The 22,500-nt window shown below is 49.9% G+C and overlaps 2 protein-coding genes across 4 annotated transcripts in view; both read right to left on the bottom strand.

Moving 5' to 3' along the window:
• Nucleotides 1-7,327, bottom strand: part of LOC130200387 (ras-related protein Rap-1b-like) — a 15,865-nt gene extending 8,538 nt beyond the window's left edge. Inside the window, exons 1-2 of one of the 2 annotated variants that reach the window (XM_056424643.1) lie at nucleotides 7,260-7,327; nucleotides 743-815 (exon numbers count right to left, since the gene is read on the bottom strand). In XM_056424643.1, the coding sequence (XP_056280618.1) occupies nucleotides 743-799 (57 nt within the window). In that variant the 5' untranslated portion in view covers nucleotides 800-815; nucleotides 7,260-7,327. The remainder of the gene's footprint in view (nucleotides 1-742; nucleotides 816-7,259) is intronic. The other variant, XM_056424644.1, reaches the window with a different exon arrangement.
• Nucleotides 7,328-10,287: 2,960 nt separating this feature from the next.
• cand1 (cullin-associated and neddylation-dissociated 1) overlaps nucleotides 10,288-22,500 on the bottom strand; it is a 46,550-nt gene continuing 34,337 nt past the window's right edge. For both annotated transcript variants that reach the window (XM_056424589.1, XM_056424588.1), the window contains exons 18-26: nucleotides 20,748-20,936; nucleotides 20,366-20,509; nucleotides 19,887-20,022; nucleotides 19,633-19,809; nucleotides 18,686-18,781; nucleotides 18,430-18,599; nucleotides 18,175-18,339; nucleotides 16,935-17,042; nucleotides 10,288-11,400 (exon numbers count right to left, since the gene is read on the bottom strand). In XM_056424589.1, the coding sequence (XP_056280564.1) occupies nucleotides 11,176-11,400; nucleotides 16,935-17,042; nucleotides 18,175-18,339; nucleotides 18,430-18,599; nucleotides 18,686-18,781; nucleotides 19,633-19,809; nucleotides 19,887-20,022; nucleotides 20,366-20,509; nucleotides 20,748-20,936 (1,410 nt within the window). In that variant the 3' untranslated portion in view covers nucleotides 10,288-11,175. The remainder of the gene's footprint in view (nucleotides 11,401-16,934; nucleotides 17,043-18,174; nucleotides 18,340-18,429; nucleotides 18,600-18,685; nucleotides 18,782-19,632; nucleotides 19,810-19,886; nucleotides 20,023-20,365; nucleotides 20,510-20,747; nucleotides 20,937-22,500) is intronic.

Below are 22,500 nucleotides of genomic sequence, written 5' to 3'. Positions count from 1 at the left end.
CTGTATTTGGACTCTGTGTACAGGTCCTTGTCCCACTCCTGAATGCCTGGTCCTTCTGCAGTCTTAGCTTCCTGAGCTCGCTGTGAACCAGGGTTTGTCGTTGTTATAACTCACCCTGGAGCTGGATGGAATACAGCTGTCCTCACAGAAGCTGATGTAGGAAGTTACAGCCTCTGTGTACTCATCCAGGCTGTTGGTAGCAGTCCTGAAGACATCCCAGTCAGTACAGTCCAAGCACGCCCAGATCCTCCAGAGCCTCACTGGTCCACTTCTTGAACTTCCTCACCACAGGTTTGCAGAGCTTTAGTCTCTGCCTGTATGAGGGAATCAGATGAACCATGACGTGGTCAGAGTTTCCCAGTGCAGCTCGAGGGACGGCGTGATAGGCCCTGCTGATTGTTGTGTAGCAGTGGTCCAGAATGCTCTTCTCTAGTAGGGCATTTAATTAACTGTCTATATTTAGGAGTTCGTGGCTGAGGTTTCCTTTGTTAAAATCGAGTACAATAACTAAAGAGTCCGGGAAGGTCCGCTCCACACACCGTATCTGTTCAGCGAGGGTCCGCTGTGCCTCTTGCACGTTACCCTGCGGCGGCATGTAAACTCCGGCCAGGATGAATGAAGCGAACTCACGTGGGGAGTAGAAGGTATGTATGTGTGTGTGTATATGTGTATGTGTGTGTGTGTGTGTGTATATGTGTGTGTGTGTATATGTGTGTGTGTGTGATGATTCTGTTCATCTCACCAGCGCTGACTTCCCAACTCCTCCTGACCCTAAAACCACCAGCTTGTATTCACGCATCCTGACTGTCTGTCTGCTGGGGTGGGGGGGAGAGAGAGAGGGGGGAGAGAGAGGGAGGGAGAGGGGGAGGGGAGAGAGAGAGAGGAAGATAGAGGAGGGAGAGAGAGAGGGAGAGAGAGAGGGGAGAGAGAGAGGAGGGGAGAGAGCGGGGAGAGCGAGGGGAGAGAGAGAGGAGAGAAGAGAGGAGGGGGAGAGAGAGAGGGAGAGAGGAGAGAGAGAGGAGGGAGAGAGGAGGAGAGAGAGGGAGGAGAGGGGAGAGAGAGGAGGAGAGAGAGAGGAGAGAGGGAGGGGGGGAGAGAGAGGGGGAGAGAGGAGGGAGAGAGGGAGGAGGGGAGAGGGAGGAGGGGAGAGAGGGAGAGAGGGGAGAGAGAGAGGGGGAGGGAGAGAGAGGGGGGGAGAGAGAGAGGGGAGAGAGAGGGAGAGAGAGAGAGGGGGAGAGAGGAGAGAGAGAGAGGGAGGAGAGAGAGGGGGAGGAGAGAGGAGGGGAGAGAGGAGAGCGAGGGGAGAGAGAGAGGAGGAGAGAGAGAGAGGGGGAGAGAGAGAGGAGGGGAGAGAGAGAGAGAGGGGAGAGAGAGAGAAAGGAGGGGGAGAGAGAGAGGGGAGAGAGAGGGGAGAGAGAGAGGAGGGGGAGAGAGAGAGAGGGGGAGAGAGAGAAGGGAGAGAGAGAGGGGAGAGAGAGAGGGGAGAGAGGGAGGGGGGGGGAGAGAGAGGGGGGAGAGAGACAGGGAAGAGGGAGGGGGGAGAGAGGAGGGGGAGAGAGAGGGGGGAGAGAGAGAGGAGGGAGAGAGGGGGGAGAGAGAGGGGGAGAGAGAGGAGAGGAGAGGGGAGAGAGAGGAGGGGAGAGAGAGGGGAGAGAGAGGAGGGGAGAGGGAGGAGAGAGAGGAGAGGAGGGGAGAGGGAGGAGAGAGAGAGGAGAGGAGGAGAGGGGAGAGAAGGGGGGGGAGAGGGGAGAGAGGGGGGAGAGAGAGAGGGAGAGAGAGAGGAGGGGAGGGGGAGAGAGAGGGGGAGAGAGAGAGGAGGGAGAGAGGGAGGAGAGAGGAGAGGAGGGGGGAGAGAGAGGAGAGAGAGAGGAGGGGAGAGAGAGGGAGAGAGGAGGGGAGAGAGGGAGGAGGGGAGAGAGAGGAGGGGAGAGAGAGAGAGGAGAGAGAGAGGAGGGAGAGAGGAGGGAGAGGAGGGGGAGGGGAGAGAGGAGAGGAGAGGGGAGAGGAGACAGGAGGGGAGAGAGAGGAGAGGGGAGAGAGAGGAGGAGGAGAGGAGAGCGAGGGGGAGAGAGAGGAGGGGAGAGAGAGAGGAGCATGGAGGAGGAGAGAGGGGGAGAGCGAGGGAGAGGGAGAGAGAGGGGGGAGAGAGAGAGAAAGGAGAGAGAGGAGAGAGGAGAGAGAGAGAGGAGAGAGAGAGAGGAGAGAGAAGAGAGGGGAGAGAGAGGAGAGAGAGGAGGGGAGAGAGGAGGGGAGAGAGAGGATGTGAGAGAGGAGGAGAGAGAGGAGGGGAGAGAGAGGGAGAGAGGGGGAGAGAGAGGGAGAGAGAGAGAGGGGGAGAGGGAGGGGAGAGAGAGGGAGGGGGGAGAGAGGGAGGGGAGAGGAGGGGGAGAGAGGGAGCGAGAGGGGGGGGAGAGAGAGGGGAGAGAGAGGGGAGAGAGAGGGGGAGAGAGAGGAGGGGAGAGAGAGAGGGGGAGAGAGAGAGGGAGGGGAGAGATAGAGGGGAGGGGAGAGATAGAGGGGGGGGAGAGAGGGAGAGAGAGAGATTACTTAAATGTAAAATATTCAATGAAATAAGGAACTTTTATCTTTAATCAAAGATTTTAAGGAATGTAATGATAAACCAAAAATACTCGATGTCATAAAACACACACACACACACAGGGAGGTCACAACTACCCAGCATGCATCAGGGTGTGTGGTGGTGATGTCACAGCTGTGGAATCCTTCCTGGTTACGGTTGCTACGCGCCCTCATATATGTGTGTGTGTGTGCATACCACTCGCTGTGTGCTTGTCATTGCAGCAACAAGACTGAGGACACACACACACACACACACACACACACACACACACACACACACACACACACACACACACACACACACACACACACACACACACACACACACACACACACACACACACACACACACACACACACACACACACACACACACACACACACACACACACACACACACACACACACACACACACACACTTTGAGCTCATCTGTTAATGAGGGTGCCAAGGTTACCATGGTGATGACGTGTGTGGACCAAACATTATCATTTAGCATTTCTCTCTTGAATTGCCATTTGTTATTTTACCCAGAATGCCGATGGTGTCTCAACTACTTTCACTTCCTGTTCTGAGTGAAAAGAGCGACAACAGGAGGTCAAAGGTCAACGGGCGCCATCTTGGCTCCGTTTAGAATAGACAAATATTAAAGTATTTATATCATAAAGATTTATTGTTGCAGAACTAGACGAGAACCCTGAAGCCGTGGAGTCTGAGATGTCCAGGTGCCAGTGAAGGCATCACGGAGGTGGAGTTTGAGATGTCCAGGTGCCAGTGAAGGCATCACGGAGGTGGAGTTTGAGATGTCCAGGTGCCAGTGAAGGCATCACGGAGGTGGAGTTTGAGATGTCCAGGTGCCAGTGAAGGCATCACGGAGCCTGGCGGTCTGGAGGAACCGCTTCACTCCGTCTTCACTTCACAAACAAGTCCCGACGAGTTCAGGGACTCCCAGGAAGCAGGAGACGAGAAAGTGGTTTGACTCCTTCACCTGTCTCCTCTGTGTCTCCTCTGTGTCTCCTCTGTGTCTCCTCTATGTCTCCTCAGTGTCTCCTCAGTGTCTCCTCTATGTCTCCTCAGTGTCTCCTCAGTCTCCTCTGTGTCTCCTCTGTGTCTCCTCTATGTCTCCTCAGTGTCGCCTCTATGTCTCCTCTGTGTCTCCTCTGTGTCTCCTCTATGTCTCCTCTGTGTCTCCTCAGTGTCTCCTCAGTGTCTCCTCAGTCTCCTCTGTGTCTCCTCTATGTCTCCTCTGTGTCTCCTCAGTGTCTCCTCAGTGTCTCCTCTATGTCTCCTCAGTGTCTCCTCAGTCTCCTCAGTGTCTCCTCAGTGTCTCCTCTATGTCTCCTCAGTGTCTCCTCAGTGTCTCCTCTGTCTCCTCTGTGTCTCCTCTGTGTCTCCTCTCTGTCTCCTCTATATCTCCTCAGTGTCTCCTCTATGTCTCCTCAGTCTCCTCTGTGTCTCCTCTATGTCTCCTCTATGTCTCCTCAGTGTCGCCTCTATGTCTCCTCTGTGTCTCCTCTGTGTCTCCTCAGTGTCTCCTCTGTGTCTCCTCTGTGTCTCCTTAGTGTCTCCTCAGTGTCTCCTAAGTGTCTCCTAAGTGTCTCCTCAGTGTCTCCTATGTCTCCTATGTCTCCTCTGTGTCTCCTATGTCTCCTTAGTGTCTTCTCAGTCTCCTCTGTGTCTCCTCTATGTCTCCTCTGTGTCTCCTCAGTGTCTCCTCTATGTCTCCTCTGTGTCTCCTCTGTGTCTCCTTAGTCTCCTTAGTGTCTCCTTAGTCTCCTCTATGTCTCCTCAGTGTCTCCTCTGTCTCCTGTCTCCTCTGTGTCTCCTCTATGTCTCCTCAGTGTCTCCTGTCTCCTCTATGTCTCCTCAGTGTCTCCTCTGTGTCTCCTCAGTGTCTCCTCTGTGTCTCCTCAGTGTCTCCTCAGTGTCTCCTCTATGTCTCCTCTGTGTCTCCTTAGTGTCTCCTCTATGTCTCCTAAGTGTCTCCTCAGTGTCTCCTCAGTGTCTCCTTAGTCTCCTCTGTGTCTCCTCTGTGTCTCCTATGTCTCCTCTGTGTCTCCTATGTCTCCTTAGTGTCTTCTCAGTGTCTCCTGTCTCCTCTGTGTCTCCTATGTCTCCTCTGTGTCTCCTCAGTGTCTCCTATGTCTCCTCTGTGTCTCCTCTGTGTCTCCTTAGTCTCCTCTGTGTCTCCTCTGTGTCTATGTCTCTCCTCTGTGTCTCCTATGTCTCTCCTCAGTGTCTCCTCTATGTCTCCTCTATGTCTCCTCAGTGTCTCCTCAGTGTCTCCTGTCTCTCCTATGTCTCCTCAGTGTCTCCTCTGTCTCCTGTCTCCTCTGTGTCTCCTATGTCTCCTCAGTGTCTCCTCAGTGTCTCCTCTGTCTCCTTAGTGTCTCCTCTATGTCTCCTATGTCTCCTCTATGTCTCCTCTGTGTCTCCTCTGTCTCCTTAGTCTCCTCTGTCTCCTCTGTCTCCTCTGTCTCCTTAGTGTCTTCTCAGTGTCTCCTCAGTGTCTCCTCAGTGTCGCCTCTATGTCTCCTCTATGTCTCCTCAGTGTATCCTCAGTGTATCCTCTGTGTCTCCTGTGTCTCCTTAGTGTCTCCTAAGTGTCTCCTCTGTCTCCTCAGTGTCTCCTTAGTCTCCTCTGTGTCTCCTTAGTGTCTCCTCTATGTCTCCTCTGTGTCTCCTTAGTCTCCTCTGTCTCCTCTGTGTCTCCTTAGTCTCCTCAGTGTCTCCTATGTCTCCTCTGTCTCCTCTGTGTCTCCTATGTCTCCTTAGTGTCTTCTCAGTGTCTCCTCTGTCTCCTCTATGTCTCCTCTGTGTCTCCTTAGTCTCCTTAGTGTCTCCTCTATGTCTCCTTAGTCTCCTCTATGTCTCCTCAGTGTCTCCTCTGTGTCTCCTATGTCTCCTCAGTCTCCTCTATGTCTCCTCTGTGTCTCCTTAGTGTCTCCTCTATGTCTCCTCAGTGTCTCCTCTGTGTCTCCTCTGTCTCCTGTGTCTCCTCTATGTCTCCTGTGTCTCCTCTGTGTCTCCTTAGTGTCTCCTCTGTGTCTCCTCTATGTCTCCTTAGTGTCTCCTCTATGTCTCCTCTCTGTCTCCTCTGTGTCTCCTATGTCTCCTCTGTGTCTCCTTAGTGTCTCCTCTATGTCTCCTCTGTGTCTCCTCAGTGTCTCCTCTGTGTCTCCTGTGTCTCCTCTGTGTCTCCTGTCTCCTCTGTGTCTCCACTGTGTCTCCTTAGTGTCTCCTCTGTGTCTCCTCAGTGTCTCCTATGTCTCCTCTGTGTCTCCTCTGTCTCCTCTATGTCTCCTCAGTGTCTCCTCTATGTCTCCTCTGTGTCTCCTATGTCTCCTTAGTGTCTCCTCTATGTCTCCTCTGTGTCTCCTATGTCTCCTCTGTGTCTCCTTAGTGTCTCCTCTATGTCTCCTCTGTGTCTCCTATGTCTCCTTAGTGTCTCCTCTATGTCTCCTCTGTGTCTCCTATGTCTCCTTAGTGTCTTCTCAGTGTCTCCTATGTCTCCTCTGTGTCTCCTATGTCTCCTCTATGTCTCCTCAGTGTCTCCTCTGTGTCTCCTATGTCTCCTTAGTGTCTCCTCTGTGTCTCCTTAGTGTCTCCTCTATGTCTCCTATGTCTCCTCTGTGTCTCCTCTATGTCTCCTCTGTGTCTCCTTAGTCTCCTCTATGTCTCCTCTGTCTCCTGTCTCCTCTGTGTCTCCTTAGTGTCTCCTCTGTGTCTCCTTAGTCTCCTCAGTGTCTCCTATGTCTCTCCTCAGTGTCTCCTATGTCTCCTCTATGTCTCCTTAGTGTCTCCTCTCTGTCTCCTCTATGTCTCCTCTATGTCTCCTCTATGTCTCCTCTGATGTTCTATTTAACACCTTTTTTGGTATTTGTGCACCGAGCGTGCAGTTCTGCTTTCTCCAACGGGCCGTGAATGCAGCGTGATATTAATCCGCTGAAGTAAAGTTGGTGGAAGAGAAAGATGGACAACTAGGTGGGGCTGTCAATAGCGCGCGTGCGTGTGTGTGCGTGCGTGTCTGACAGAATAAAACCCAGCCTTCTCTACACACTAGTGAGACAGACAGGCAGACAGACAGACCGGTTCCTCCAAACTCCTCAGTCTGCAATAAGTTACTTCCTCTCTTTCTCATTTTCTTTCCTCCAGCGGGACAGCGGGAGTTCCGCAGCTCCGAGGCCGCCTCAGAACGCTCCCTGCTCGGCCGGACCCGGCGCCAGGCCCCGCCGCCCCGCCGGAGGAAGCCCGGAGACGAAGGAACAGGGAAACTGGCCCCGGCGGCTCTGCGCGGCGCCATGTTGTGTCCGCCCGTCAGTAACGACGACCGTGTCTTCATTACCGGGCTCCTGTCTGTCTGCCTGCCTGTCCGTCTGTCTGTCTGCCTGTCTGTCTGTCCGCCTGTCTGTCTGTCTGCCTGTCTGTCTGTCTGTCTGCCTGTCTGTCCGCCTGTCTGCCTGTCTGCCTGTCTGTCTGCCTGTCTGTCTGCCTGTCTGTCTGCCTGTCTGTCCGCCTGTCTGTCCGCCGGGCGCTTCCGCAAACCCGACCCAGCCCAGCCCCCCCACACACACCCTGTCACGACCCGGTCCGCCCCGGGTTAAGCTGCGTGATGGAGGGAGGGAAGACTAGAAAAGGGAGGAAGAGAGAGAAAAAGAGCGAAAAGAAGCGGGTACTCACATGCAGCCGTCCGCTCCGCTGCTCTCTCTCGCTCTCGCTCTCTCTCGCTCTCGCTCTCTCTCTATGCCGCTCTACCAGAGCCGCTCCCTCTTGCCGCCGCTGCGCACTGAAGTCAAGTTTGACATCGTGAACCACGTCGCTGCCGGTGAATAGTTTCACAATAAAAGAAGAAAATAATTCAAAAATAAAACTAGAACATCTTTACAAATATATTAACCCCCACCAATGTTTGTATTATGTTTATAAATATATAATATATAGTTTATATATATAATATATCAGTCTTCCTAAGAGTAGAAAGATAAATACGTTTACTGGTATGAAAATACTTGAGGTGAAGAAAGTTACAATAATGAAAATCAATAGGTTCTTCTACAACGAAGTCGACGAGGACCCTAATTATTGCTAAATTAACTCGCAATAGACAGCAGAACACACGCCTCAGATTTTCAGAATAAAGTTTGTATTTTTATATTGAGTACAAAGCAAAAGAACAAAAAGTAAATTAGTCGTGAATCAATAACTTTGGTGGTAACACGTTAAGAAATGTGTTGAAATCATAAATTAATACAAATTAAAAACATCACGTCTCAATTTTCAAAATAAAGTGACCTTCAAATAATATAAATATAAAGCCAGAGTATAAGTATACTTATAACGACATGAATTGAACATTTATTATATGAAACTAATAACATATTTTCTGTGAATATTCAAAATGAAAGACTTACTGATGTTTCCAAGTCGCACCAATTTAAGAAATGGTACCGCTTTTATTCTGAAGGCAGCCCACGTTACATCCGGTTTCGCTCTAACTTCGTCACCTATTGTCTCCGTTTTTTCTGGTGACGTCTCAGCTGCTTCCTGAGGAGTAGAAGTACTTTGTGTTAACTGTGTTTATACTATTATACTTTATACTGAAGTACTCAAAGTACATTTACAACTAAGGCAGGAAATAAAATGTGTTCTTTGACTAAAGTACGAATTAAACTTCCCAATTACCATGTCGTGGTACCTTTTGACTATCTCAGAAGTACATGTAGTACTTTATACTCTACGTCACTTATATGAATATTTTACTTTGACTTAAAGTACTTTGATGCACTAAGTTGAGAATACTGAGTATTTCCAGTGTTGTATTAGTACGTTTACTAAAACTATCATAGAATACTTCTTAAAACAAACCGAATATAAATGTCTCATCGTGTCAGAATGATCATGTGACATATGACTCCCTCTGGAGGTCAAACTCCAGAGGTCACCAAAGAAAACCCACACATTAAAACTACAAAGAGTGTGTGTGTGTTTGTGCGTTACTGTAGTGTCAGCGAGCAACTGAGCGTGTTGGAGCGTGTTGAAAAGAACAAGCCTCTCTTACACACACACACACACACACACACACACACACACACACACACACACACACACACACACACACACACACACACACACACACACACACACACACACACACACACACACACACACACACACACACACACACACACAGGAAGTAGTCGAGCCCCCCCCAACGCTTCCCCTTCTTCACTGCGTTGAAGTAAAAGTACAAATTACTACAAGTGAGAGTCTGAAGTACTGCAGCAAGAAGTACTCTCAGTACTAGAAGTACAAGTATTGATTGATCAGTAAAATGTTTGTAATTAGTTTAATCCATTAAATAAAAGAATTCTCTCCAGATTCTGTTTTTGTTCAGAGGTCGACGAAACAACATCTTTTCAAAATAAAGGCCTTAGTGTTTCAGAATAAAAGCATGTGAGGAATTATTTGTTATAGTAAAAAAAAAAAAAGGAAAATGAAACAAATAAAACAAATACATGATCCCAATTTTCTAAATGAAAATCGAACTCGTCGCTCAGAAATATGACCTGAGAATAATATTAATAATCAAGGAAAGGTTTCAGAATGAAGACACTAAAGGAGCGACTATGGGTGAGTGGGTAGCAGGTCCGTCTTTCAATCAGGGGGTTGGAGGTTCAATCCCCACCCTAGTCGATGTGTCCTTGAGCAAGACACTTAACCCTGAGTTGCTCCCTGTAGCTGCGTCTACAGTGAATGAATGTAACAGGACTGTAAGTCGCTTTGGATAAAAGCGTCAGCCAAATGACATGTAATGTAAAAGGGAAATGTATTATAATAAATATATTTAAATTCATATTATAATTATTTACATTTATATACATAAATGTAAATAATACATTTATATAAATATATATTCTGAATAAATAAAATGTAAATACATATTATGAATGTAATATGTATTTATTATTGAACCTCAAAGAGGAAACAAGTTAACGACAGCCTGTTGCTAGGAGACCGAGATGAACGAGCGTTACTAACGAGCTTCTGGCTCGCTGGAGCAGCCAATCAGAGCAGAGCTCAGCCGGCTGGACAGGAAGTGGGTTGTTTTAATTAAGGACTGTGATCTGGCGCCCCCTGCTGGCTCGACTGGAGACTTCAGGTACTGCAAACAAAAACTGGTTCGTAGTATTTACAAGTTTCTGTTTGATGTACATTTACTCCAGTATTGTAAAGTACATCATCGATTTGGTAGTCCCACTATATACTTTACTACATTTATTAATTAGTTATAATATATATTACAAGTATTTATATATACACACAATTATAAACTTTATTCAGGACATTTCTTCATCATTTAAAATCACTTTAGAGTAAACAGTAAAATGTTAAAGCATTAGAATTAATAATTAACCAAAAATATAAATAATATAATACTAATGGGGTCATTTTTCTACACTATTAGTACCGAGTATGTACTAAGACACAGAATAAAAAGTTAGTGAATTATTATGTGGACAACAACTTGTTTACATAAAAATAATCAACAAGTATCACTTCCTGTTTCTAGAGTGCTCATCGATGTACAAGTACAACAGCTTTGTATTACTTTGATGTCCAAGCAGAAGTTTGTTTGTTTGTTTACGTCTTATATTCAAACTATTCCGCCGTTCATTTTGAGCTTCGACAAAAGAAGAAGAGACAGAAGGAAGTATGAAGGCAGAAACGGACCTTTTCTTTTTATTCTTCTTGGGCGATAAACAACAAGAACCGGACCGGATCCACCGGATCCAAACCAGACCAGGACCGCAGGGACCGGACTGAACAGAGGGATCGGAGTACACACACACACACACACACACACACACACACACACACACACACTTTGATCCGGTCCGATCTGGTTCGGTCCGACCCGGTTGGACCTGATCCAATAATCTCTCCTCTTCCCTTCAAGAGGGCGGGGCTATTGAATCAGGGGACACAAAGAAAGCCGATTGGTCCACAAACAGTAACCCCCCCCCCCCCGACCCCACTTAAGCCGACATCTCGCAAAAAAACTAACCAAACCGAGCGAGCCCGTCTCCCATTGGTCACCACAGCCTCAGGCAATAAAAAGGCAGATTCCCCATTGGTCAGTTTTGATAACACGCCAACTGTCAGTCACTCAGCGGCCAATCAGGTCACAGCACAGTACCCGTGGAACTTTCAGGAATAACAAAAAGAAAGAGAAAAAAAAGAAAAGAAAAAAAAGAATGATGATGATGAATACGGAGATCAGCCAATCAGACGGCCTCACGAGTAAAAACAAACGGGAAGTGGGAGGAGCTTCCAAGCTTCATATGGAACTTATTTTTTCTGGATTTTTTTGTAGTTTTTGTTCTTTGTCCGAACGTCAGTCTGCCTCCTTCTCTCTCCAACAGCTGATGTCAGTGCAATGCATCATGGGACGATCGCTCGCTAGGAGAGGGTGTGTCACTACGTGTGTGTGTGTGTCCTGTTGTCATGGAAACATGCTGCAGGGTTAGCGCTCCAGCAGCAGGGGGGGTGGGGGTGCCGTGTTGCATCATGGGTAATGTGTTTGTCCATCTGTCTCTTAGCTGGTGTCCATGGACTCCATGTTGGCGGAGCTGGTGTCCCTCTGGATGGAGTCAAAGATGGCCGCCAGCTCCTGATTGGACGAGATCTGCGACTGGAACTCCGACATCAGCGGCGACTTCTCGGCCTCAGGGATCGTGAGCAGCGCCACGACGGCGCGCATCGCTGAGCGCTTCAGCTCGTCCTGCTTCTCGAACTCCTGCTTCACGGAGTTCGCCTTCACCTGGAGACATGAGGAGGTACTTTATGAGGTACTTTGAGTATTTATACTTCCATTACAAAACACATATACTCTATTTACTGTTAATGAATAATTTACTGAATGAGTTCAGCTCGTGGTGATTTTTATTTTATCTGATAAAAATAAACACAAAAAAAGATTTTTTAAAAAGATGGATGAAATAAAATATCTGTATAAAAATAATAAAAATAGATTTAAAAAAAAAATTTGTATATAATTATCAAAAAATTGAAAAAAAGATTGAAAAAATAATACATCTGTAAATAAAAAATAAAAATTTGATGAATAAAATACAAAATCTGTATTTATAGATGTACTTTTTTGAAAAAAAGATAGACGAAATAAAAAAATTAAAAAAGAGAGAAAACAAATATGTATATGTATATATATATATAAGAAATCTCAATAGATAGATCAAATAAAAAATATGCAATTATATATATATACAAATAAATAATAATAACACAAATTAAAAAAAGATAGCTACAAAAAAGAACTGTATATACATTAAAATAATTGTTTTAAATTTTTTGATAAAATAAAAAATCTTAGGAAACAAATGAGACGCAAGTTACGTGTGTAACTATGGTTCTATGAATCCTGGATGACCGCCAGAGGCGGTGCTTAGCACTGGATATCTTCCGTCTTGCGCATAGCAGGTCGAGTATTAATAACGACAAAGTCACCCGTGACCTCGGATGACCCGCCCACCGGGTGTAAATTCCAGTGTCATCCCGAGATCAGTTCTACGGAATCTTCTCGCGAACTCACGAGATTCCGAGTGACTAAGAACTCTGGCGGTCATCCAGGATTCATAGAACCATAGTTACATACGTAACTTGCGTTCTATTTCATCCTTCCTGACCGCCAGAGGCGGTGCTTAGCACTGGATGACTTATACCAACAGAGTCACGAGGAATCCCAAGGAAACTACCTCATATGACTCAAGCAGAGGATTTGGACCACCTGCAATGCATGGAGGGTGTTCCCGTTCACTCTGTAGTCTCTGGTGAATGTGCGCAACGATGCCCCTGAGGCTGTTGCATACATATGCACCTATATTCCCTACGGGCATACCTCTCAGGGTCGCCCGTGATGTGGGAACGCTGTTGGTAGAACACCCTGCTCTGGCTGGCAGAGCACGGACGTTCACCACCTATGCCCAGGCAATGGCCTCCACTATCTAGTGGAACAGGCACTGTTCTGCAGTGGCATAGCCCTTCTTAGATCCACCCTAACTGACTAGTTATGGTGGTCAAGCTGTGCAGGCTGGACAGGCTGGTTGAGACCCGAGCGTGCCAGCACCTTTGGGGGAAGCCACTGCTTTAGGCCGCAGTGTGACACCCGAGCCCTCTGAGTTCCCCTCAGACAAGGCTCATTGACCGACAGGGCGTGTAGCTTGCCTACTTGCTCTGCCGCAGTTATGGCAAGGATGAAAGGTCTTTGCCGACAGCAACCACAGCTCTGCCTCTGCCAAGGGTTCGAAGGGAGGCGAGCATAGGGTGTCCAGTACCACGGGCGAGTCCCCTGGAGGAGCCCTCGGGGCTCAGGGGATAGTCACTGAGGCCCTCCTTATGAAGAGGGACACCAGCTTGTGGATGTTCCGCATCATTGTCGGCTTTAGCATGCTGACATGAAATGGCAGCTATGTAGGCCCTCAGGATAGAGGCAGACATGCCCTTAACTAGAAGGGATGACGGAGGCGTGAGTACCGTAGGCACGAGGCACCGTACTGGGTCCCTCCGTCCGCCGGTCGGGAAGTGGCTTCGGTCTGCACATGTCTTGTAGACGGATAGCACTCTGGCGTTTAGAATAGTCCTTTGGACTGATTCTGTTCAGCTGCTTCTGCTCTCCTGCGGCCAAGCCCTTTGTTGGGCACGGCCGGGATCGGGATGGCAGGTCCCACCATCTAGCTGTGCTAGGGGTCCCGCATGTCAGCGAGGCACCGTGGCGTCTCACAGCGAAGTCTGTGCAGCCAGGGGAACCAAGTCCTGGCTGGACGCAAGGGGGCCACCAGCAAAATTCGGTGGCCCTGTTGAAGACCCTGAGTAGTTGGCAAGATCAGCGGAAATGTGGGGAACGCCCTGGTTCCGTTCTCCTGGTCGATACCTCGCCCGACAATTGGTCAGGTGAAGGGTTACCGGAGTAAGAAAAGTCAGAAGGGCACAGGAGCTCCGTAGCAGCTCTGCAGCCCTAGAGGCCCCTGGAGGTTCAAGTCAACACGTGGTTGAGGCGATGTCTCGCCCAACAAGTACATATTCCCTCCCAAGTATGGCAGGAACTGTTTGAGCGCTAGGTGCATGGCCTGTGGCTCCAGACCCAAGTGTCGCGAATAGACTGTCCTCTGGAAGTCCTGTACCGCCAGACTGCGCCCCACCTTGAGAGGCGGGAGTCTGCTGGCGATCTCCCGGTGGGGCGGACCCCTTCCCTGGGGATACCCTCTGACGGGTATGCTCTCACCCTCTACGGGGATAGAGCCGAGGGCACCACTGTGACCCCCATCTTGTGCCTGTGGCCCCTGGCGAAGGCTGTTAGGCCCTCCATGCGAAGGGCGCCGCGACAGCAGCCCAAGCATTTGCCCGATAGGCAAGGAAAAAAGGGATAAAAGACCACTGCCTGCCCCCTCAGAGAGTACCTACCTGCTTGAGTGACGGGCAGGTCCACTTAGTGGCTGCATCTAGAGCTATACCAATGAAGGTTATGCTCCGAGAATGGCTCAGAAAACTCTTTATGTTCACGAAGGCCCAACCGGGCAGCGTGAGAAAGAGTGTAAGACAGCTGATGCTGCTGTCAATTGACCCGATAGGCAAGAAGAGGATAAAAGACAGCCATCTGCCCCCTCAGAGAGGGGAAGGCTGCAGAGGATGCTGTCCACCTGTCTGAGTGACGGCCAGGCCCGCTTAGTGGCTGCATCTAGAGCTACACCAATAAAGGTTATGCTCTGAGAACGGCTCAGACAGTTGTTTGTTCACGAAGGCCCAACCGGGCGGCGTGAGAGAGTGCAAGTAATGCACTGTGTGGCCCTAAATGGGTATGGCGCACATAGCCAGATCGTCCAGGATGGCAGTTTCCTCACGTCCTGGTGATTGCAGGGCGGCAGTAATGCCCCTTTGTAGAAACTCCTTGGGAAGTCCACATGGAAGAAGCCTGGGAATAACGGCCTTGGAAAGCATAACAGAGCAACCGTCTGTGAAGCATTCTAGGAGCCTGACAAAAGGCCTCCCTTAAGTCGACAGACGTGAGCCGATCTCCTCTGGAGACCACACGAAGGATGTCTGCTGGGCTCAGCATGAGAAAGTCAAGACGTGGCGCCCCCGAGTCTGCGGGGTGTGGACACGGTCCTGCGAAGACCAGATAACTGCTGCCTGGTCTAACCGGCTTGCACCGTGCGCTGCTGCGCCTGTAGAGCAGGTCCCCTGATTTCACTGGGACAGTAGGGAGGTTGTTCCTACATGCCTCCGACAAGGGTGCCTGCGCCGGCCAAACAGCTGGTCTGAACCCTGGAGAGCATTAGGCGCCCAGGTTCTCTTGACGTAAGTGCAAATGCCTGCAGCGAAGCATCACTGAGGCTGTAGTCAAGTATGACATAGGTGGGGGAGTTGCCGTGTAGTAAGCACGGTAAAATGGTCACCTGAGAACCGACTGGGCTCGAGGGCACCGGTCATCCGGCCTCGGAGTCCCCTTGGGGAAAAACCGATGGATGTGATAGTCAGCTCAATGGATGGCATGGGACGAAGGCCACATTTGGCCATGTCCTGCATGGACGCCGGGGTTCGGTGATCTGTCGTAAGATGGTAACCCCTCAGATAGTCTCCGGAGGGGAGACTGAAAAGGTGGCAGGGCCGGGAATGCCCCTGAAGACTAGGGTGGCGACTTATCTGAGCTAGTTCTGCGGTCAGCAGACCTACTCTATAAGCTAGCATGCCCGATTGAACTGCTAGGGGAGACCCTGCGGCTCCTAGCCGGCGCAGGTCCTGTAGAGCAGGACAGAGACAGCCCGTCTAGTGAGAGGAGAGCCACCGCTGCCCTCACTCGTACGGTAGCTGTGGCTGCTGGGGGTCGCAACAGTAGCACTCAGCTACTGTGGCCCAGGTCCTGTGGAGCAGGACAGAGACAGTCCGTCTAGAGCGAGGACACCTCTTCAGTACAGTAGCTGTGATTACTGGTGTCCTATCAGTAAACTTAAGCGAGAGCACTCTGTTACTGTGGAAACGGGTTCCGTGGAGACAGTTTAGAAAGCGGTCTAGAGAACAGCCTCTCTAGAGAGAGGAAGTGAGGACACGCTTGACTAGTCCAGTAGCTGTAATTACAAGCATCCCACGAGTAGCCTGGGCGAAAGCCTGTGCTACGGGGGAGCAGGTCCTGTGGAAACAGTCGTAGTGAGAGGGCAGGTCTCTTCGAGGACCCTCTCCACTAGTATGACCACTGTACTTACGGGTGCCTCCCAGTCAGCCTGAGCGAGAGCTCTGCGCTACTGTAGACGCTGATCCCGTGAACACGGGTCAGAACCCAGCATGTCTAGTGAGAGAGTGAGGACACACCTCACTCCTCTGGTCTGTCAGCATTAGCGTGGCATCAGTTAGCCTGAGTGGAGACGCTCTGCTAGCTGCAACAGCGGCGATGTCATGGAGGTACATGTGCAGTATGCATCAGTATCGACTTATAGCCTCCTTAGCGTCCCCCCGGTGAGCCTGAGCGGGACGCTCTGCTCACTGGAAGCCGGTAGCAGTGTAGCAGTGTGGCATCCAGCCGCAACGAGCGGACGCGCTCTCGTTAGCGCTGTAATCGCCCACCAGTAGCCTGAGCGAGAGCGCTCCGCTACTTGGGCCGAGGTCCTGTGGAACAGGAGGTAGCTGTCGGATTTAGCGTAGGCTCCGTTAGCCTGAGTGGACACACTCTGCTAGCTATGCACGGCGGCAATGCTACCAAAGTCAACACACACGCTATCTCAATCGCTACAGAGAGCCGGTCGCGCCGGTGTAGCAGCACCGAGCGGACGTGCTCCCGTTAGCACACAGTTAGCAGGAACGAGAGCTCCTCCTGTGGGATATGCCGTCATAGGCAACAATTGTATTCGATCTCACCCGATTGAAGCTTCGCGGTGAAGGCGCTCTGGTGAAGACCGAGAAAGACTCGTGCGTTCTCCGGTCCGCCTCGACGGACCGCCGTAGAGAAACGCAACGTCCTCCTCCGAGGAGGAGAGCTCGTCGCAGCCTCTGGAGGGCGACGGATCGCAACTCCGACCATTTGGTCACAAGGCTCCCCGCGACGAGCTGCAGTTAAACTTCAGCCTTAGCTGATGCCTGCGTTTGCGAGAAGATGAAAAAGAGCTGATCTCGGGATGACACCGTAACTTATACCCGGTGGGCGGGTCATCCGAGGTCACGGGTGACTGTCGTTATTAATACTCGACCTGCGATGCGCAAGACGGAAGATATCCAGTGCTAAGCACCGCCTCTGGCGGTCAGGAAGGATGAAATAGAACACAATGCAAGTCAACAGACGGGGCGGGGCACCTTGGTGGTGCAGGTGGCTCTGAGCGGCTCCACCAGCCGGTCCAGCCTCTGGAGGACGGCACTGGGACACAGAGACGACAGGCGGGCCAGCATCAGGAACGTCAGCATCTGGAGACACAACAACAACAACATCAACATCAGCAGCACTACAAGAGTTTGATCTGTGTTACCGACCATCATAGGATACAGTATCAGTACTACAAGTGGTCTCAGTAGTACCTTGATGTCTAGTGGTCTTGATGCCGTAGTGGTCTCAGTAGTACCTTGATGCCGTAGTGGTCTTGATGCCGTAGTGGTCTCAGTAGTACCTTGATGTCGTAGTGGTCTTGATGCCGTAGTGGTCTTGATGTCGTAGTGGTCTTGATGTCGTAGTGGTCTTGATGCCGTAGTGGTCTTGATGTCGTAGTGGTCTTGATGCCGTAGTGGTCTTGATGTCGTAGTGGTCTTGATGCCGTAGTGGTCTTGATGTCGTAGTGGTCTTGATGCCGTAGTGGTCTTGATGTCGTAGTGGTCTTGATGCCGTAGTGGTCTTGATGTTGTAGTGGTCTTGATGCCGTAGTGGTCTTGATGTCGTAGTGGTCTTGATGCCGTAGTGGTCTCAGTAGTACCTTGATGTCGTAGTGGTCTTGATGCCGTAGTGGTCTTGATGCCGTAGTGGTCTCAGTAGTACCTTGATGTCGTAGTGGTCTTGATGCCGTAGTGGTCTCAGTAGTACCTTGATGTCGTAGTGGTCTTGATGCCGTAGTGGTCTTGATGTCGTAGTGGTCTTGATGCCGTAGTGGTCTTGATGCCGTAGTGGCCTCAGTAGTACCTTGATGTCGTAGTGGTCTTGATGTCGTAGTGGTCTTGATGCCATAGTGGTCTTGATGTCGTAGTGGTCTTGATGCCATAGTGGTCTTGATGCCGTAGTGGCCTCAGTAGTACCTTGATGTCGTAGTGGTCTTGATGCCGTAGTGGTCTTGATGCCATAGTGGTCTTGATGCCGTAGTGGCCTCAGTAGTACCTTGATGTCGTAGTGGTCTTGATGCCGTAGTGGTCTTGATGTCGTAGTGGTCTTGATGCCGTAGTGGTCTTGATGTCGTAGTGGTATTGATGCCGTAGTGGTCTCAGTAGTACCTTGATGCCGTAGTGGTCTCAGTAGTATCTTGATGCCGTAGTGGTCTTGATGCCGTAGTGGTCTTGATGTCGTAGTGGTCTTGATGCCGTAGTGGTCTTGATGCCGTAGTGGTCTCAGTAGTACCTTGATGTCGTAGTGGTCCTTCAGGCCGTCCTCCACGTGGTTCAGGAAGGTGAAGATGTCCAGCCGGTCCAGGCAGCTGTCCAGCAGTGTGTACATGCACTCGAACGCAGCCTTCCTGAGGTCCAGCCCGTCGTCCACCGTGTGCTTGAAGGGCCCCATCTCCACCTGTAGACAGGCACGCACACACACACAGGGTCACCAGCTGATCCATACAGCCCCCCCCCCCCCCCCCGATCAGGTGCTGGTGGTCCTCACCTCCCGGATCAGCTCCTTGCGGACCTTGGTCTCGTTGTAGAGCTGCGGCAGCACCGAGTCCAGCAGCTCCCGGATCAGACTGGGCTTGTTGTGGGCGGCCGAGTTGAACGTTACCAAGGCAACGCGGCGCACGTTCAGGTCCGGGTCCTCCAGCGTCTTCAGGAAGTCGCCTGAGAAACAAAAGATTAAAACACTAATCAATCTCATTGATCTGTGTAACCAGAGGTGGTAATCAATAAGTCGATCAGGTCCTCACCGATGCAGTTCTTCAGCAGCGGGTCGATGGGCTGCGGCTGGTCAGAGATGGTGAACTTCACGGCCGTCACCACGGAGCTCCTGGCGTACGACGAGCCTACACACACACACACACACACACACACACACACACACACACACACACACACACACACACACACACACACACACACACACACACACACACACACACACACACACACACACACACACACACACACACACACACACACACACACACACACACACACACACACACACACACACACACACACACACACACACGTGAATGAGGCCGTTTGATTGGCTGGATGGAGCCAAAGGGGCGGGGCTTAGCGGAGCGTTCCGATTGGCTAATGGTTACTTTTTCAGTCAGTTTCCACAAATAAAAATGACTTGAATGATCGATCAATACACAGATGAGCCAATACTTATTGATGAGGTCATCATTTTAGGAGCATCGACTGGTTATTGATCAGGGTATTGATTACCTGACAGCAGGTATCCTTTGAGGCGGGGCAGCAGGGTTTACTGGTTATTGATCAGGGTATTGATTACCTGACAGCAGGTATCCTTTGAGGCGGGGCAGCAGGGTTTACTAGTTATTGATCAGGGTATTGATTACCTGACAGCAGGTATCCTTTGAGGCGGGGCAGCAGGGTTTACTGGTTATTGATCAGGGTATTGATTACCTGACAGCAGGCGGGGCAGCAGGGTTTACTAGTTATTGATCAGGGTATTGATTACCTGACAGCAGGTATCCTTTGAGGCGGGGCAGCAGGGTTTACTAGTTATTGATCAGGGTATTGATTACCTGACAGCAGGTATCCTTTGAGGCGGGGCAGCAGGGTTTACTAGTTATTGATCAGGGTATTGATTACCTGACAGCAGGTATCCTTTGAGGCGGGGCAGCAGGGTTTACTGGTTATTGATCAGGGTATTGATTACCTGACAGCAGGTATCCTTTGAGGCGGGGCAGCAGGGTTTCGGGGTCGATCAGCGTCAGCTTGCCGAGACACTCGGCGACGACGTTCCGGGTTCCTTCCTCCTGACACTCGCAGTGTTTGAGCAGGAGAGTCCAGACGGACTCCACGTAGGGCTTCAGCCCGGAGACCGAGGCCGAGCCTACACACACACACACACACACAGCTTAGAACCAGAGTACACACACACACACACACACACACACACACTGCTCTTACTGATGATCTCTTTGAGCGAGTGCAGCAGCAGGTACTGTCTCTTGGAGGAGGAGATCTCCTGCAGAACGAAGGGCAGATACTCCGGAAGGTTCCCCACCGCGATGCTGCCCAACGCGTAGGAGGCCGCCGACTTCACCTGAGAGAGAGAAGAGGGGGGGGGGGCGAGAGAGAGAGAGAGAGAGAGAGAGAGGGGGGGGAGGCGAGAGAGAGAGAGGGGAGGCGAGAGAGAGAGGGAGAGAGAAGAGAGGGGGGAGGTGAGAGAGAGAGAGAGAGGTGAATAACTGCTTTGGCCAAACATTCCTGTATTTGTGGTGCAATTAAGTAAATTAATCAATGATTCATCCATTAGTGAAACATAAACTGGATTGTGTGTGTGTGTGTGTGTGTGTGTGTGTGTGTGTGTGTGTGTAGCATCGCTGCTTATCATCCACAAGCCTTTAATGTGAAAGTCTGAAGAGCACTTCCTGTGTAGACGTCACCTCTTCACTGGAGGACGAGAAGGCGTCCAGGATGACGGTCTTGAGCTCCGGTTGGCTGCTCAGGTCCACGTGGTGGCCGACCTCGCCCAATGAGAGCAGGGCGAGCAGCCGGATGGAGTCGGTGGAGCGGCTGTTCTTCACGTCCTGGAACAAATAACTTTATTTAAACTGCTCCGAGACGCATTACAGTGGTCAGTTATTCATCATGAAAGATGTGTGGAGCTAAAATAAAAAAAATTAGGAAAAAGGAGAAAGAAAATCTAAATCTAAATCAATAAATATATATATATTTTTAAATAAACAAAAATAAAAATAAAATGACTAAAAATTACAAATTAAAAAGACAACAACAAAAAAAGATAAGAAGAAGAAGAGTCCTGACCTGGATGAACTGGCTCACCACGGCCGGGCCCTCGTCGGGGCAGGCCCGGGTCAGCGCCGCCACACACTTGGCGATGGAGCAGTACGCCTGCTTGTGGGGCAGCGTGGCGCTCTGGGAGTAAACCGGGCCGGTGAGCATGCGGAGCAGGTCCATGTAGCCCAGACCGGCCGAGTCGGTGGCCACCAGAGCCTGAGCACAGAGAACACACCATTATATATATATATACATACACTATATAAACACATTCATATATTAATTAGGGCTGGGCAACGATTAATCGCATGATTTCCCTGATTAATCGCATTTGTATACGCAAAATCCAATAATTAATTCAAAAGTAGTGTATAGCGCACTTCTATTTAAATGTTCTGCCATTTGAATGAAAGTGCCATAACATGTGTTGTCCCTGTTAGAGACACCAGAAAACACTTTCAGTGCAGTTTGTCAATTCCTAGAACGTGACACTTATTTTAAATCTTCTGCCATATGAACTAAAGTGCCATAAAATCTGTCAGGACATTGTCCAACGCAGTGATGCAGAGACACTGTGACAGAGCGCTGGAGACTGAAGCAGGGTCATGATCAAAGGCAGTCGTCTGGCAGCAGAGATCATCTCTGGTGCTCTATCTGCTCAGTGTGGTGACTTTATCTGACACATTCCACTGCTGTGCAACTTCAGTAAAGTGTCAGCAGAATGTCTCTCCTCTGTGTTCATCAGTCAGGGCGTGTGAATGCAGCGCCCACTTCTCATCAATATAATGCAGTCACTCCGAGGTCATTGTGGTTACAGAGTGATGTCCAGTAGGGTGACCAGATTTGAGTTTGTGAAAAAGAGGACACTTCGTCTGGGGGCTGAGATTAAACATCTCTCTTGTTCTGCCTGTTTTGTGATATACATGCCTGAAAGGTGCCTAATATTTCTAGACTGAAATAATATCGGCATTATAATTATTATAACTGAGGATTTTTTAGTTGCCTATTTTGTGGAGCCCTCAGGACGTGGTGCCCTCCCACAGCGCGTAGTGCGCTATGGGAGCGGCGGCGCTGGGAGGAGTTTATCACACAAACAACAATGAACTAGTGGAGGCCGCGAGGTGCTCCGTGTTGCCAGGTTGGAGATGGTGAAGTATCGTACCAAAGGCTCAACATGGTTGAATTTGGAGGATAATTATTGTGTATCTGGCAACCCTGAGATCAGTCGACCAATGACTGTCCTCTATTCTGTCAGCTCACGCAAGAAGGTGGAACGTAAGGGAGATACCATTTCCAAAACTTGTAAGGGGTAAATACTAGTTTATGAAAACCCAGAGAAACACAAATTTCCGACGAAGCAAAATCCCGACGTTTTTGGAATCCCTGCCGGACGCATTCTTTAGGTCTCAGAAGCAGGACGTGTCCGGGGAAAGAGGACGTCTGGTCCCCGATGTCCAGTCGTCCCCAGAGAGCAGCAGCACGTTGTGAAGCTGTCGCTTTGCAGTCCTCTCCTTTCATCCAGCTCGTGTATTTTCCGTGTGACGTGTGTCTCGAGGGCGTTTCATACCTGCCGTCATTTGTTGAGATTCTCCATGTTTGTTAAACCGCGAATGACTTTATTTTCCGGTTCCGCAGCAATCAGTAGCAGACTTTTACAAAATAAAAGCCTGTGAGCAACACACTTTTACAATAATAAAATAAATAATAAAACCTGCGTTAACGCGAGATAAAATAATTGTCGGCGTTAATTCATTGATGCGTTAACGCAAGATTAACGCGT

Source organism: Pseudoliparis swirei, chromosome 10 (genome assembly GCF_029220125.1).
Source record: "Pseudoliparis swirei isolate HS2019 ecotype Mariana Trench chromosome 10, NWPU_hadal_v1, whole genome shotgun sequence".
Lineage (NCBI taxonomy): Eukaryota > Metazoa > Chordata > Actinopteri > Perciformes > Liparidae > Pseudoliparis > Pseudoliparis swirei.
The sequence above is the reverse complement of the archived record's forward strand: the minus strand, read 5'-3'. Positions and strand labels throughout refer to the sequence as shown.